This window comes from Acanthochromis polyacanthus, chromosome 16 (genome assembly GCF_021347895.1).
Source record: "Acanthochromis polyacanthus isolate Apoly-LR-REF ecotype Palm Island chromosome 16, KAUST_Apoly_ChrSc, whole genome shotgun sequence".
Lineage (NCBI taxonomy): Eukaryota > Metazoa > Chordata > Actinopteri > Pomacentridae > Acanthochromis > Acanthochromis polyacanthus.
The window spans coordinates 16,976,444-16,990,334 of NC_067128.1; the positions used below are offsets into that span (position 1 = coordinate 16,976,444).

At 39.5% G+C, this 13,891-nt stretch overlaps 1 protein-coding gene across 2 annotated transcripts in view; it reads left to right on the plus strand.

Annotated features, from left to right (window-relative positions):
• The window catches only part of igf2r (insulin-like growth factor 2 receptor), a 54,459-nt gene that overhangs the window by 13,286 nt on the left and 27,282 nt on the right, over positions 1-13,891 (plus strand). For both annotated transcript variants that reach the window (XM_051960653.1, XM_022192725.2), the window contains exons 4-21: positions 1,300-1,398; positions 2,310-2,442; positions 3,578-3,689; positions 4,014-4,122; positions 4,281-4,440; positions 6,168-6,357; positions 7,269-7,372; positions 7,837-8,001; positions 8,101-8,244; positions 8,486-8,641; positions 8,815-8,952; positions 10,391-10,541; positions 10,906-11,074; positions 11,164-11,279; positions 11,484-11,643; positions 12,365-12,541; positions 12,640-12,735; positions 12,870-12,971. In XM_051960653.1, coding sequence (XP_051816613.1) covers positions 1,300-1,398; positions 2,310-2,442; positions 3,578-3,689; positions 4,014-4,122; positions 4,281-4,440; positions 6,168-6,357; positions 7,269-7,372; positions 7,837-8,001; positions 8,101-8,244; positions 8,486-8,641; positions 8,815-8,952; positions 10,391-10,541; positions 10,906-11,074; positions 11,164-11,279; positions 11,484-11,643; positions 12,365-12,541; positions 12,640-12,735; positions 12,870-12,971 — 2,481 coding nt within the window. The remainder of the gene's footprint in view (positions 1-1,299; positions 1,399-2,309; positions 2,443-3,577; positions 3,690-4,013; positions 4,123-4,280; positions 4,441-6,167; positions 6,358-7,268; positions 7,373-7,836; positions 8,002-8,100; positions 8,245-8,485; positions 8,642-8,814; positions 8,953-10,390; positions 10,542-10,905; positions 11,075-11,163; positions 11,280-11,483; positions 11,644-12,364; positions 12,542-12,639; positions 12,736-12,869; positions 12,972-13,891) is intronic.

Consider the following 13,891-nt stretch of genomic DNA (forward strand, 5'->3'; position numbering starts at 1 on the left):
GCTTAACTGGTAGTAGGCTTTCAAGCCTATACCGCTTGGAGTAGGACAACATGCATAAAGAGGATGATGTGGTCATAATACTCATTTGCCTAATAATTCTGCACACCCTGTATAAGATGGGCTAAAGCAGACTTTACTTCCTGCGAAGGTTAAGATCTTTTAACATCAGCAGTCCTCTTCTATGTACATTTTACCGGACAGTGGTGGCCGGTCCATTATTCTTTGGGGTTGTGTGTTGAGGGGAGATGGCTCACTCCAGAGACGGAAACTGGTTTATTAAGCTGATCATGAAGACGAGCTCCACTACTGGTGTTGAGCTGGAATCAGTCCAACAGGTGGCTGGGGTGAGAATGCTCAGGAAACTGAACTCTGTTATGAGAAATGCTTCTCACCCACGACACAGTCTGGAGGTGTTTCAGCAGAGCACCTTCAGCCACAGATTCATCCCCTCAGCGGAGGTCTGAGTGCAGCAGGAAATGCTTCCTACCAGCTGCAATCATCCTTTTCAATTCACATTAATATTTTAAGTTATATGTCGTGCATGTGTTTTAACTTTTATAATATTTCTAACTCATATACTATGTATATGATCGTACTGATGACTGTCAGTGTTGGTGTTCGGTTGGGTTTATGGGTTGTCTGCGTGTTAACATGCTGCCATTACATATAATTTCCTGTAAAGGATCAATAAAGTATTATTCTATTATTCTATTCTATTCGATATTGTGACACCACAGGCTGCTTAGAAACACCGGATCACAGAAAGGATGCATAATGGTGTGAAGAAGTCCACATTAGAGCGCTTATAAACGTGATGATTTGGTAGTGGGACTGCCTTCAACCCTCACTACACTTAAGAGGAATTCCTCAAAGTCGATGAGTGTGGAGTTTAGGATTGGTTCTGGGAATAAAAAATGCTCTCCTCTCCCAGTAAGTGTTTGAGAAGCCCTTGACTAAGCACTGACCTGTCACACACTCCAGCTGCAGCAGCAGATTGTGACAATGATGGGTGGCACTCAGCCATAAATGTGGGCAATAATAAGCGCTGATATATAACCTTAAAGTTCTATATTATAACAAAAACAATGACACGTAAAACGATGGTACAATAAAGCAGCTCACAAGCTAAACTGTCCTTTTATCCTTCTGTATTGTAAATTACTATGCCTTGTTCTTTTGCTTTGTTTTTTGTCTGGAGCAGAGCTACTTAGTACGCAGCTCTTTAGAGTGTTTGTCAGCGGTATCAACATGAAATTTTCCTTCTTACTCATGTTCCTGTCTGTTCTCTGTCTGTTGCAGGGCACTCCAGAGTTTGTTGCCGTTTCACAGTGTGTGCATTACTTTGAGTGGAAGACCTACACTGCTTGCAAGAAAGATAAATTCAAGCCACATAAAGAGGTATGTGGTGGAACATCTGAGGGGCGGCTGACTCACACGCAAGGCTGCTTTATGTGAAAGAATGAAACTGTCATTTGGTCTGTTAAGGTGATGCTCGTATTGGAGAGGAAACTGATAGTTGTCCTCCCACGCTTGTGAGGATGCTTGTGGTATTTTATTTGATTTAATAATTTGTTTGAATAATGTAAGAAAAAGATGGTGCAAACATCCTCACAAGAGTGCATTAGGGTTCAACGTCTTATTTTCTTCCTTTATCTGTCTCTGGCTTATTAGTTCTATGTTACGGTGCAGAAACTGTCACATGTTCTCGCAATGATCACATCACACTGAGCTAAACTTTGACTAATTGAAAGAATGTGTGAAATGAATTATAGTTGCTCTTTCAGCAGCACGTATCTGTGCAAAAGATCAATGTCTGTTCAATTGAACAACAAAATGAAAAAATGTATACTTTTATCATATTGAAACATTTTCAGTCACATTTACAAATTCGTGTACTGACAGATATTTATGTACTTTCTTGAGCATCTTTCAAAATGAAAACTAACTAAAAAATGACCTGTTAATTAAAACTATCATTTCAAAAACATCTCTGAATCGCTGCATCCAAAAGTATTGAAATTACTTAGTTTAACCTTACAAGTTACTGCTTTCAGAGAGAGTGTAGTATGACAGATTTATTACAATTTACTGGGGATTTTTTCTGAACGTGGGCACATTAATCAGCAGTTGCTACACCGAAACACAATCTAATACACCAGTTCTTATGAAGTTTGTAGGAAGGCTTCCTTTTATTTTTAATAGCCTGTATACAATCATCTACTTTAACCCTTTGTCTCATCTGTGAATAGAGATAGCTGATTTATAAATATGTCTATACTGCAGTACTTATCGGCCTCTTCTTTGTCCAGGTACCATGCTATGTGTTTGACTCAGATGGTAAGAAGCATGACCTCACCCCTCTGATCAAAGTGAACGATGGCTATCTGGTGGACGACGGTGATGACGCCATTGACTTCTACATCAACATCTGCCGCAGTCTTAGTGAGTATCTGAGGGGTGGTAGATGAGAAATGGACGTCTGAATAGATTCAATAACGCTGAGCCTTTTTGAGGTCATTTCCCAATCGGATGAAAGCACACAAGTGGTGTAAAAGCCGTAATGGCCACTGAGGGTACAAAGCTAGAAATGGGGGTGGAAAAAAAGTATTGTCAATGTGCATTTCTAGCTGAAAACAAAAATCTGTCTTTGTGCATGACATTCTCTACCCATTAATGATGTGAAAATAGACCAAATGTTTTGGACGTTGATGCATGCGCTTACTAAAATGCCTCTCTGACAAAGGAGGACTATTATTTTTTTAATGCTTTTTAAACTAGCCCTTTGGTTTTTCATTGATAGATTGTAAATCATTGTATTATCAATGAAACATTTTATAAAAGTGCAAAATAATCCGTCTCATTTTATATTTTACAAAAATTAAACCACCTGTGTCTTTGTCTTGCAACACTGGATCACAGTTTAAATTGTTTACTTGTTAGCAAACAGCAGCTTATTTACACATCCGACCGGTGGATTTGTCAGTTAGAAACATGGCTTCAATTACATGTTCGTATTGCTCAAGCCTAATATTCACTCTCTTTTAGCTTCGTTTTGGGTTTTGTTCAGCTCCTGAGGAATATATCTGCTGCTGTAATTCACCAGATACTCAATTTTTTTTTTGGGCCCATTATTGAGTGCTAAGATAATGTTCAGGGGTTTTTAGAGCTTTTTTCCTGTTTTGCCAAAAACGACTGGCTGTTTCAGTCAAAAACAACACTCTGACAGTGGAGATAGTGAAACAAAACAGTAAGGTTGTGGACCTAAAACTGTGAACTGAAACTCACTGTATTGCAGATTGAAGCTGCAGAATCAACTGAAAATGCTTTGTAGGTTCATCACCGCAAATCAGCCCTTTCAAATTGTCCCACTTTGTTTTTTTATTTGACACTGTAAAGTTAAGTTATGCTGTGATACGTGTGACATAATGCCTACCCACCATACCAGTGAGAAATGCTGCTCTAACTGAAGCATTACTGTTATATTCATTTTTTTCCCATGTGATATGTCTTACTAGGCCTTATACAGGAATTTACTTTAATCTCTTACATCATCTAATGTCTTTCTTCATCCTCTCAGACCGTCCAGACAAATCTTGTCCAGAGGGTTCTGCAGCTTGTCTCATCACCAATCAGGGCTCCTTCAGCATGGGCTCTCCTACCAGTCAGCTAGAGCTTGTGTCAGATGACAGGTACCCATGTGTTGTTGTTTAACGTCCAGTTTAGTACATGGTAGTCCCTTAATCTGTTTGAATTTGAGTAGGGAGGGATTTGAACCTTGTTGTTGTCTGTTCTGTTGCTTTAAGTTTAGTATTACTTGAATACTTTGAGCATAACATGAATGTCAGAGGATTTAGAGTGCCTTGGTGTGTTTAAAACATGATTCTATTTTTGTTAAGTATGTGTTGATTTATTGTAGAGAAATACGAAGTTTTAATGAAGATAAATATTTAAGAATCTTCTAAGTCACAAATGTAATGAGCTTTAACTTGTTTCTTGTCTCCTGTATTCCATAGCCTCAGGTTACAGTATGAAGTAAGTGCCGACTCGCCTCGTCCAGAAATCTGTAAAGAACACACACCTGCCGTTACCATCACCTTCACCTGTCCGTCAAGCAGACATTCGGTAGGTTACACAGCAAACTTAGTCCTGACTTGATATATTTCGTCTCTTGAAGATATTTTGATGTAGCTGCATGTTTCACTTTAAGTACATGTTCACAGTTTTCTGCTTTACTTCTAAAATGTAGCTCAGTCTCTCCTTACTTTTTTTTGGTTTCACAGGGCAGCACTCCCAAGATGATCGCGGAGTCGAACTGTCGTTATGAAGTGGAGTGGGTGACTGAATATGCTTGTCACAGGGACTATCTTGAGAGCCATACCTGCAAACTGACCAGTGAACAGCATGACATCTCCATCGACCTGACGCCTCTCACTTTAAGCTGTAAGTAGTTCTACCCATAAACCACTGATCATTAACCTGCACCCAGGGACTTGGTCCAATCCTTAATACAATTTCACAAGATCTCCTCCTTACCTGTCAAGAACTTATTGTTTCATCTGGCCCACTGGTTTAAAACTGTTTTAAAATATAAATGATCCTCATCTAGACAGACTTTCTAGCTCTGTTCCAGGAGTAATCTCTGTGGCATTCAAAGACGCCCGAAAAACATCTATGACATGACAGTTAGCATAAACTGAGTTACCGTGTCAACACGAAGCAAGAGGTTGACTGCTTAGTTGTGTTAAAAATACTACAGAGGAAGAATGACAAGAGCGAAAAATAAGGCCAGGGATTTCCTTAACTGCACAAGAGCTGTTAGCATAACATAGCATGGTGAGCGCCGCCTGTCGTGTCATTCATTTACTCTTGAATAATCAGTGCCAGTCAAGGCTGATGTCTCTGCTTCCTTCCGGAAAATGGTCACATTATAGGACCATGAGAAATCAGAAAACGGTGTGTTTTATGGGTCCTAATGCTGTTGTAGTAGTGTGAATACTAGGTGTGTGCATAATAGAAGTTATGTGTTTCAGAATAAAAACATATTTGTCTGAATGTTGCCTGTGTCTGTCAACTGTTTAACACAGAGTAGGTATGTAGATTCAGGTTATAGACTTTTTTTGGCTAAGCACAGCTGCATGCTATGAGCAGCTCAGTGGTAAGCACTGTCACCTCACAGCTAGAAGATCCTTGGTTCGCGTCCCAGCCTGGGATCTTTCTGCATGAAGTTTGCACGTTCTCCCTGTGAATGTGTGGGTTTTCTCCGAGTACGCCAGCTTCCTCCCACAGTTCAAAAAACATGCTGAGATTAATTGGCGATTGTAAATTGTTCATAGGTGTGAAGGTGAGCGTGATTGTTTGTCTCTATGTGTAGCCCTGTGATAGACCTGTCCAGGGTGTCCCCTGCCTTCACTCTAAGTCAGCTGGGACAGGCTCAATTCTCTAACTGTTTCTTACAAACAGAAGTTTTTCTAAATCGCGAAGGGTAGCCAAATACTAGTGTATAGAACTATTAAGGTGACTGTTAAAATTTGATCTTTAGATTAATATATAACTCATGCATTCCTTGGTTATCTGCATTTGCACAATTATTGTATTATTCACAGTGACATTTATAGCCTCCAAGAGTTGTTGGCTCATGAGCCTTCTGTTTTTGTCCCATTTAGAGGAAGTTACTTTGTGAGTAAACTGTCATGACCTTTCTGGTTTCTGTCAACTTATTGTCTGAAAAATCCTTTTCCATGTAGTGTCACAGCCCATACAAAGTCACTGAGAAGCAGTAGTACTCTCCTGATGCCATTATAAGAGGGTGTATGTATGAAATAAAAGTCAGAAAATGCTTATTTCAAATTGAACCTCATGAATGTAATGAATTTTGCTCGTAGTCTTTATGTTTTAAGGGATAGTTCTGCCTTTTGGGAACCTTGCCTATTTTTTCCTCATACGGTGCTTTTCTACCTTTATGGACTATGCAGGGGCATTTTATGGTTCAGTGTCTTTGCTAAGTGCACTTTGAAATGTTAACATTAGGTGCCAAGGAACCTCCTCCACCTTCTGAACACCATCTCTAAGCACAAGTGCAAAAAACAAAGACAAGATTAAGATAATGGTAATCCATATGACTGAATATGCCGAAACCCTTCAATGCCATCTTTTGTTTGTGTGTGTAGCTGGAGACATTCCATACAATGCACACTCTGGGAACAGTGACGGACCTGAAAGTTACATCTACTACCTGAATGTGTGTGGAAAGATCCCCACTGATGTGTGTGACAGCGACCTATTGGTATCGTCCTGCCAGGTGAAGAAGTCCTCAGAAGCGAGCAAGGTGGCTGGAAGATATCATAACCAAACACTACGGTAATATATATATATGTGTGTCTGTGTATGCGTGTGCTTGTCTGCCCTTTTTTGCCCTCTTTAAACTAAATGTTCATAGTTGAATAGAAAAATCTGAAATTAAGAAACTGAGTTCAACTTTGTGCTGTCATGGAGCTCAGTTGACTCATAAACAACCTCTGAAGAAGATGCGATGAAAGGATCTGCAGCAAGCTGGTAAATGGACCTGAAGTCAAGATGATTTTGTTTTTTTATATTTAAAGTCAATAATGAATATTTGTGTTACAAAATTGTAATGATGCAAGATATTAGTAATTTGAAACTGTTCTATGCTTGGAAAAGGTTATTATCTTTCATGATTCAACACTTTGGTTGAGATTTCATAAAGCAGTTGTAAAACATTTTTTCTTGTCTTGCTGGCATTTACCTCCTGAATCAGCATGATAGTTTAATCTCCTAGGATCTTCATTTGCCACCATTTAGACTACTCCTTTATTTGTGAGGCATCTAAAATGTCTGTTTGGTCATTATTTTGTGAGGATGTTATCTGTGATCTTGGTAAAGTTGCAGTGTTACCTGCCACACAGTGCAGTGTGGTGCAGCGTCTACATTTATGTGGTGAGCTTTTTTGTGTCCGTGTTGGAATGGCGTACCAGTAAGGCTGCTGGAAAAAAAATATACTTTGCATTTTTCAGATGTCCTGTTATTTTATTTAGAATGATGATTCTGTAGACTTTTGTGTTGCATAAAGTTGAGTCTGATATGTATTTTTTTTTCCCCCTGTTGTCACAAAAGTCTAAATTTATTGTCCCAGCAATCATATATGGAGAGTGTCTCCAACACTGGGACACTGATTAAATGTTTGCGAGTCCAATGACGCTGTATAGCCTCTTAGCTTCCAACTCATGTCCATCCCTGTGTTTGCTCTGCAGTTATTCAGATGGAGATCTGACCCTGATCTATCCAGGTGGCAGCAAATGCTCATCAGGCTTCCAGAGAATGACCATCATCAATTTTGAGTGCAACGAGACTGCATGTAAGAAGTTTTTAAAAGATTTTATTGCAGGAATTGTTGTCCACTTCATTCTGCACTTATTCTTTCTTTACTTTGGCATCATCTGGTGGTAGGATAAAGAATCAGAGTAGGGATAAAGAATCTGTTTAGAAAGTGTGTGAAAAAGAGACTAAACAAGAGACATTCAGAAGAGGTCAAACTGTAACGACTCTTACTATACAAGAGGCATTAAAATGTAAACGTTTTGACCTTTATCAGGTAGTGAATTTTGCTGTAAATTTAAATAAAGACGTACATCACGGGTCAGAAGGTCAGTCAGTAAGAAGAAAGAAGAAATGCAACCTGGCTTTTGAATCACTGTTAGCAACTGTCACCTCATATATTTTCCAGACTTTTCTTTATTTCGAATTGCTGGTCAGGTTCAATCATGCCGTATCTTCAACTCACTTCATCTCCTTCCTATTGTTTTGCCATATTTTCTGAAGCCAATGGTGGTCGAGGGAATCCAGTGTTTGCAGGCGAGACGGACTGCACATATTACTTCAACTGGGAGACATCTTTTGCCTGCGTCAAGGAGAAGGAGGATCTGCTGTGTCGGGTCAGAGATGGCAACAAACACTATGACCTTTCACCTCTTTCAAGATTCCCCGGTGAGTTAAACAGCTAAATCCACTTTATTAGGATTGTATTCTGTTGTTGGTACTAAAGTTTGTTTCTTGAAAATCACCTTTCACTGTATATTGCTTCAGGGTCAGGTGACAGTGACAACTGGGAGGCAGTGGATGCTAAATCTGCAAAGTCTGACTCACGTTACTTCCTGAATGTCTGCCACAAAGTCATTCAGTCAGGAGGTGCTGCTGGGTGCCCTGTGAATGCCTCCATCTGTGCCGTGGGTAAGAGCATCCACTGGATGATGTATTATGGAAACTAATTGGATGGGATTAGTTCAGATTTTTTTTAAAGTAATTCAATGATGGTAGTATAAAAATGCGGAGAAGTTTGAGTGTTTTTGGGAAGATAAACATATTTGTAGCTGAAAACAAATTGAAAAACCACACACATTAAGAAGACGTATCCTTTTTCTTGAAGTAAACATGAATAGTGTTGTATATTGATTGTGTCTCTCTCACCCAGATAAGAATCATGGTGCCATCAGCCTGGGCAGCTTCCTCTCATCTCCTCAGAAGACTAAAATAGGAAATGACATCAGGCTGGTGTACACTGATGGAAATTTTTGCGTTGGTAAAAAGACAAGGATCCAAACTATCTTGACTCTCAAATGCAAACCAGGTTGGTTGAACTGAGACATAAATGTTCATTAAATGTATCTGCTACAATACTTTATTACTCTGTTTTTCTCTGTGTATTTTTTTTTCTCCGGTTGGGTCTGATTCTGAACTTTTTTCAGATGTTTGAATCACTCTTACCTCCTCCTACTCTCCACTTTTTCTGTTTTCTTTCAGGGGATCTTGAGAGCGCTCCTGTCCTTCGTGGCATTTCGGCTGATCAATGTGTTTATGAGTTGGAGTGGTACACTGCTGCTGCCTGCGTCCTCTCCAAGAGGCAAGGAGACGACTGCAAGGTGGAGGACCCTCAGGCTGGTACGCCACACACAAATTCACAAATTAAATCAGTGTACTTTGATTCTGTATTTTTCGTTCTCAAGTACAATATTGATCAGCACAGAGAAAAGATAAAAAGGAAGTAACAGGGTTCATGGAGAATGTCTACGAGTTGAATAGGTATTTCTTAGGTATAAATTCTATCTCTACTTTCTATAAATTAAGAGTTAGTCATCATGTTTTGAGTGTTAAGCCTGGATTTAGAATTCTGCTGCCAGAGTTTTCTTTAGCTAATTTTCACTCTCTAAGATCTTAAACACACCTAGCAATTTTTTTCATCATTTATTAACAATACATTTATGAAATGCGAGAAAACAGTGAAACAGGTCTGACTATTACCATCATCAATAATAGTTATTATTCTAATCATTAGAATAATAGTGAAAAATGATGGATAGAGATGACTCCAAATTAGAAGTCACATTCAAAGTTAGGCCTATCTAGTCTTCATGGCTGGTTTCTGTCACACACAGGTGATCCGCAAGGCTGTGTTCCTTTAAAGGTAAACAGCAGCAAGAGTATTAGGTGTCAGCTTCTCTCGTCAGTTAACCATAAGTACAGCATATGTCCTAAGAGGGATAAACAAGTCAATTAAGAATCTTGAGTTGAATCAGGGATGTTCAACTGATGAATAGTATCCTTCAAAGCATCAGCTTTGAAGGATAATCTGAATATATTTATCCTGTGGAGAAAACCAGAATCACTAATTCACACAGTTAAGACCACACGTTTAGGAATGTCCAAATAAGTCGGCCGATTTAGCTTAGCACATAGATTGTATAGTCACCCTGTATTTTCCTTTTGTTTTCACTTCAAAGCAGCCCGACAAACCTACTGAGTTTTTGTAGTTTATAAAAGGCAAAAGGGTCCGTCGGTGATGACTGATCATGAGAGGATGATGTGAAAACGTTTTAGCTGCATTACCTCTTTCACTGGAGGTTAGTTTGAAGTGAACAAAATAAGCTGGGAATTAATTTAGTCTTAAAAGAATAATCAACTAATCATTTTAGCTCTACTGTAATTCACTTTTTTTTTTGCTTCAGCAGGACACGTCTATATTTGTCCCCCAACCTCATATCATTTTCACTTTTCCACATTCTTTTGACATGCAGGGTCAGATACAGTTGATTACGATCTGCTCTCAAATGTAGTTAACATTTGGAGGACAACAAGGGCGTAAACTTATAGCATGTTTATTATAACTTTTGACATGAAATCAACTGAATTTGCTGTAAGGGAAGTTGCTTTACTCATCCTCAACTCTACCACCTTGTGGACGGTGTAGAAAGTTTACATGTGAATTATTGAAGAGATTACACTTAGTAAGATCAGACCATAAAAACCTGATCAGTTCAATTTGACTTGCTTCTTTAAACCTACTTCTGCCCTCATTTCACGAACCTTTTCTGCTCCACAGGGTTCTCTTTTGACCTGTCACCTCTCTCCAAACCTGGCGGTGGCTTCTACAACCTGACCAGTGGAAATTATGATTACTACATCAATGTCTGTGGTCAAGTCAAAGCTGCCACGTGTCCTGAGAAGGCCGGAGCCTGCCAGGTAGAAAAGAGGTAAGACGGAGCCATGAACATGCAAGAAGATCAACAACCACACATTCCTGCAACTGAGCACAGTTATATACTGTCTTGTATATTGTCCTATAAAATATAGAAATATTGGCTGGGATAAACCTTGCCTGCTTGTCATGGCTTTGCTGTGTTGATATTTGTGCTTTTATATTTTTAATAGGGCTTTGAAAATGATCTTTTGTGCTTTAATAATAACCCAATCTGGTGAAATTCTAAACGTATATCTGATAGAAGCTAAATTATCTCCCATTATGTTGGTAGCACATGAAATTGTATTATTTTCTTCTCAGCAATGACATGGCAACTTAGATCTTATTATATTTTCCCCTCTGCCTTTCCGCTTTAGTTCTTGGAGTCTTGGGGAAGCAAACTCCCGTCTGTCCTACTACGACGGCCTGATCCAGCTGACCTACAGTAATGGCTCTGAGTACAACAATCAACAGCACACCCTCAGATCCACTCTCATCTCTTTCCTCTGTGACCCAACAGCTGGACCTGGCAAACCTGAATTCCAGGTAGGCTCCTCCCTTCCTTATTCCATGTGTTGTTTAAACTGTGTCTCAGAATGTTATTGATATACTTTTTATGATCCCTTTGACTCCAGGTTGAAGACAAGTACACATATAACTTCCACTGGTACACATCTTACGCATGTCCAGAAAGGCCTCATGAGTGTTTGGTGACAGATCCTAACACTCTGGAACAGTATGATTTATCCAGGTAATGCATAGTAACAGATGCCAAATTGTGTTAAGCCATTAAATACAAGAGATGGTTTTTAACACACTCTGTCCAAATATTCATAAAATCAAGGGGGGGAAAAAAAACGACAAAATGAACGAAACAGATTCCGTTAAGCATGAGATGCAGTTGTCAGCGGTTTTCCTCCTTCCTCTCCTACATGTTTTCTTTTTCTGCCTCCAGCCTGTCACGCTCCACCTCTAGCAGAAACTGGCAGATAATGGATCTGTCTGACACCGGGAACCTAAAGAAGTACTACATCAACATATGTCGGCCTATCAACCCTATACCGGGCTGTGACCATGAAGCATCTGTCTGCCAGATGAAGTACATAACCGAGCAGGTCTGTAACAGCGAAGCACCTGGAAAGAAGCACAGAGTTAACTGAAGTAGTCACACGTGCCATGTCCTCCTGGTCATCCATCAGTGAGATCCCAGTACACTATTCAACCTTACTGTGTCTACACAGAATGTATATGTTATCAGAACATGTTTCAGAGCAGCAGGAGCACCAACCTCTCTGTATCTTAACAAGAGACACTCAGGTAATCATGCACATTTTGGAAGCAAGCAGGGTCCACTAGACATTGCCATAGATACTCACAAAAAACAGAGCAAAACTGACATGAAGCTTTAAAATAAATTTGCAGTTGCAGCTACGTATCAGCCGCAAAAAAGTTTATAGTCTAGTTCTCTGGTTTTGATCTATTAAGGGGCAGCCCTTTTGCACTCAGTGAATAAAACAACAAAATGAAGTTATCAAGTCCATTTTTATATAATATTGTTGCTTTCTGCACCTTGTAAGATGGCATCTACAATACACCAATCTCAGATTGCCACCAGTAGCTGATCTATGTATCAGTTTGTCATTTACAAACTGATTCAATTAGAGGTTACACCTATAATGTAATGTGTGGAACTGTACAAAACATGGTACTTACTTTGCGCAGACCCTTTTATAATCAGTGTAAACATCTCTAAATAATAACTTTTGTCCTCTAAATGCAGAGAGTAAGTGGTTTCTGATAAGAGATTTAGGATGCATTTCCCTCTCTGTCTTCAAGGGCTCTCCGAAGGAGGTTGTGTCAGTCAGTAACATGGGTGTTTCCAAGCGAGGACCGATCATCGAGGGACGGGACCGGCTGCTGCTGGAGTTCACAGACGGCTCTGCCTGCATGTCAGACGGCCAGAAACTCTCATACACAACACGCATCCACCTAGTCTGCTCCAGAGGAACTACAGTAAGTGAAAACAGTTTTGACAAAAAGACTGTGCTGCTTGTTAACACCAACCGTGTTGCAGATGTGTGAGATGTGTGTTTATGTTCTACACTATTCAGTCTACGGTACCACGATTCCTGATGGAACAGAACTGCACTGCCAACTTCATGTGGGAGACCAGGGCTGCCTGTGCCATCAAAACCACCAAGAACAATGTGACTTCACCTATATGAATCTTACCTTTTTATAAATAATTTATACATACTAAGTTTAGGCTGGAAATTAGTATGGTCAAGATAATATAATATGTCAAAATGGTTTTAAAATGTACGTCTTCTTGATGTCTCAGAACTGTTCTGTGGTGGACCCCAACACTGGCTTTGAGTTCAACCTTCAGCTTTTGGCTTCTAAGACTGGATACAAGACAAAAGGGAATAACAAGGACTTCCTGGTAAGACAACCAGTCAACAGTACATATGGTAACCATAAAAAACAGCAAACACCAAATTCTGTTGTGTTATGTATGACATTATAGTTGAGTTATACTACAGAGAAAACATTTTTGAGTTCTCTCCACCTCTAGCCGTTGTTAAATGGTTTCCGTAGAGGACTTTATATTGCTGTGAAAAATTTGCTTATAGTGAGTGAAAATCTGACAGAGCAGAAAATGTCCACAGACTTCTTGGGTGTCAGAGGTTAAAGAAAAAAATAGTTCCAATTAAGCTGCAGAAAACGGTGAAGGATGCCCCTTGTAATTAGCGCTTAGCTGATTGCACAGTCAAATAGGGATAGTTTACTATAATGCAAGACAAAGAAAAGCAGCAGAAGGTTACATTTGAGAAGCTGGCATCTTCAAAAGTTTGCCATTTTTCATAGAAACAAAAACAATTAATAGGTTATTAAAATAATTATTTAACTTTCTGACCACAGACAGATGTTAAGCTCTTCAATTATCATTTTAGCTTTGAACAACTAACACTTAACACCTCAGCGTGGCAGTATAATCCTGCAGGTAATTCCACTTTGCTTAACCCCTTAAGCTTCAGTGTACTGCCGGCGGTACACTTACTAATTTGCATAGGAATTTCAAGAATGTCCGACGGGTGCAAACGCGATTATACAAACACTATACGCCGATGGAAAGCTTAGATTCTCATGAATCCGCCGGTATAAACCACTTTCAGATGCGATTACCACAGCGGGTGAGAAAAACACATTTGTCCGACAAAAACGAATATTCATCCATCCGTTCTCTATACACGGCTTCAACGCACACAGCGTGACTCACATTTCCGGGTTCATTATTACACACAGAAAAAAAGATTCCACAAACAACGGCCATAATCCAACCTTTTACATCCAGATGACACA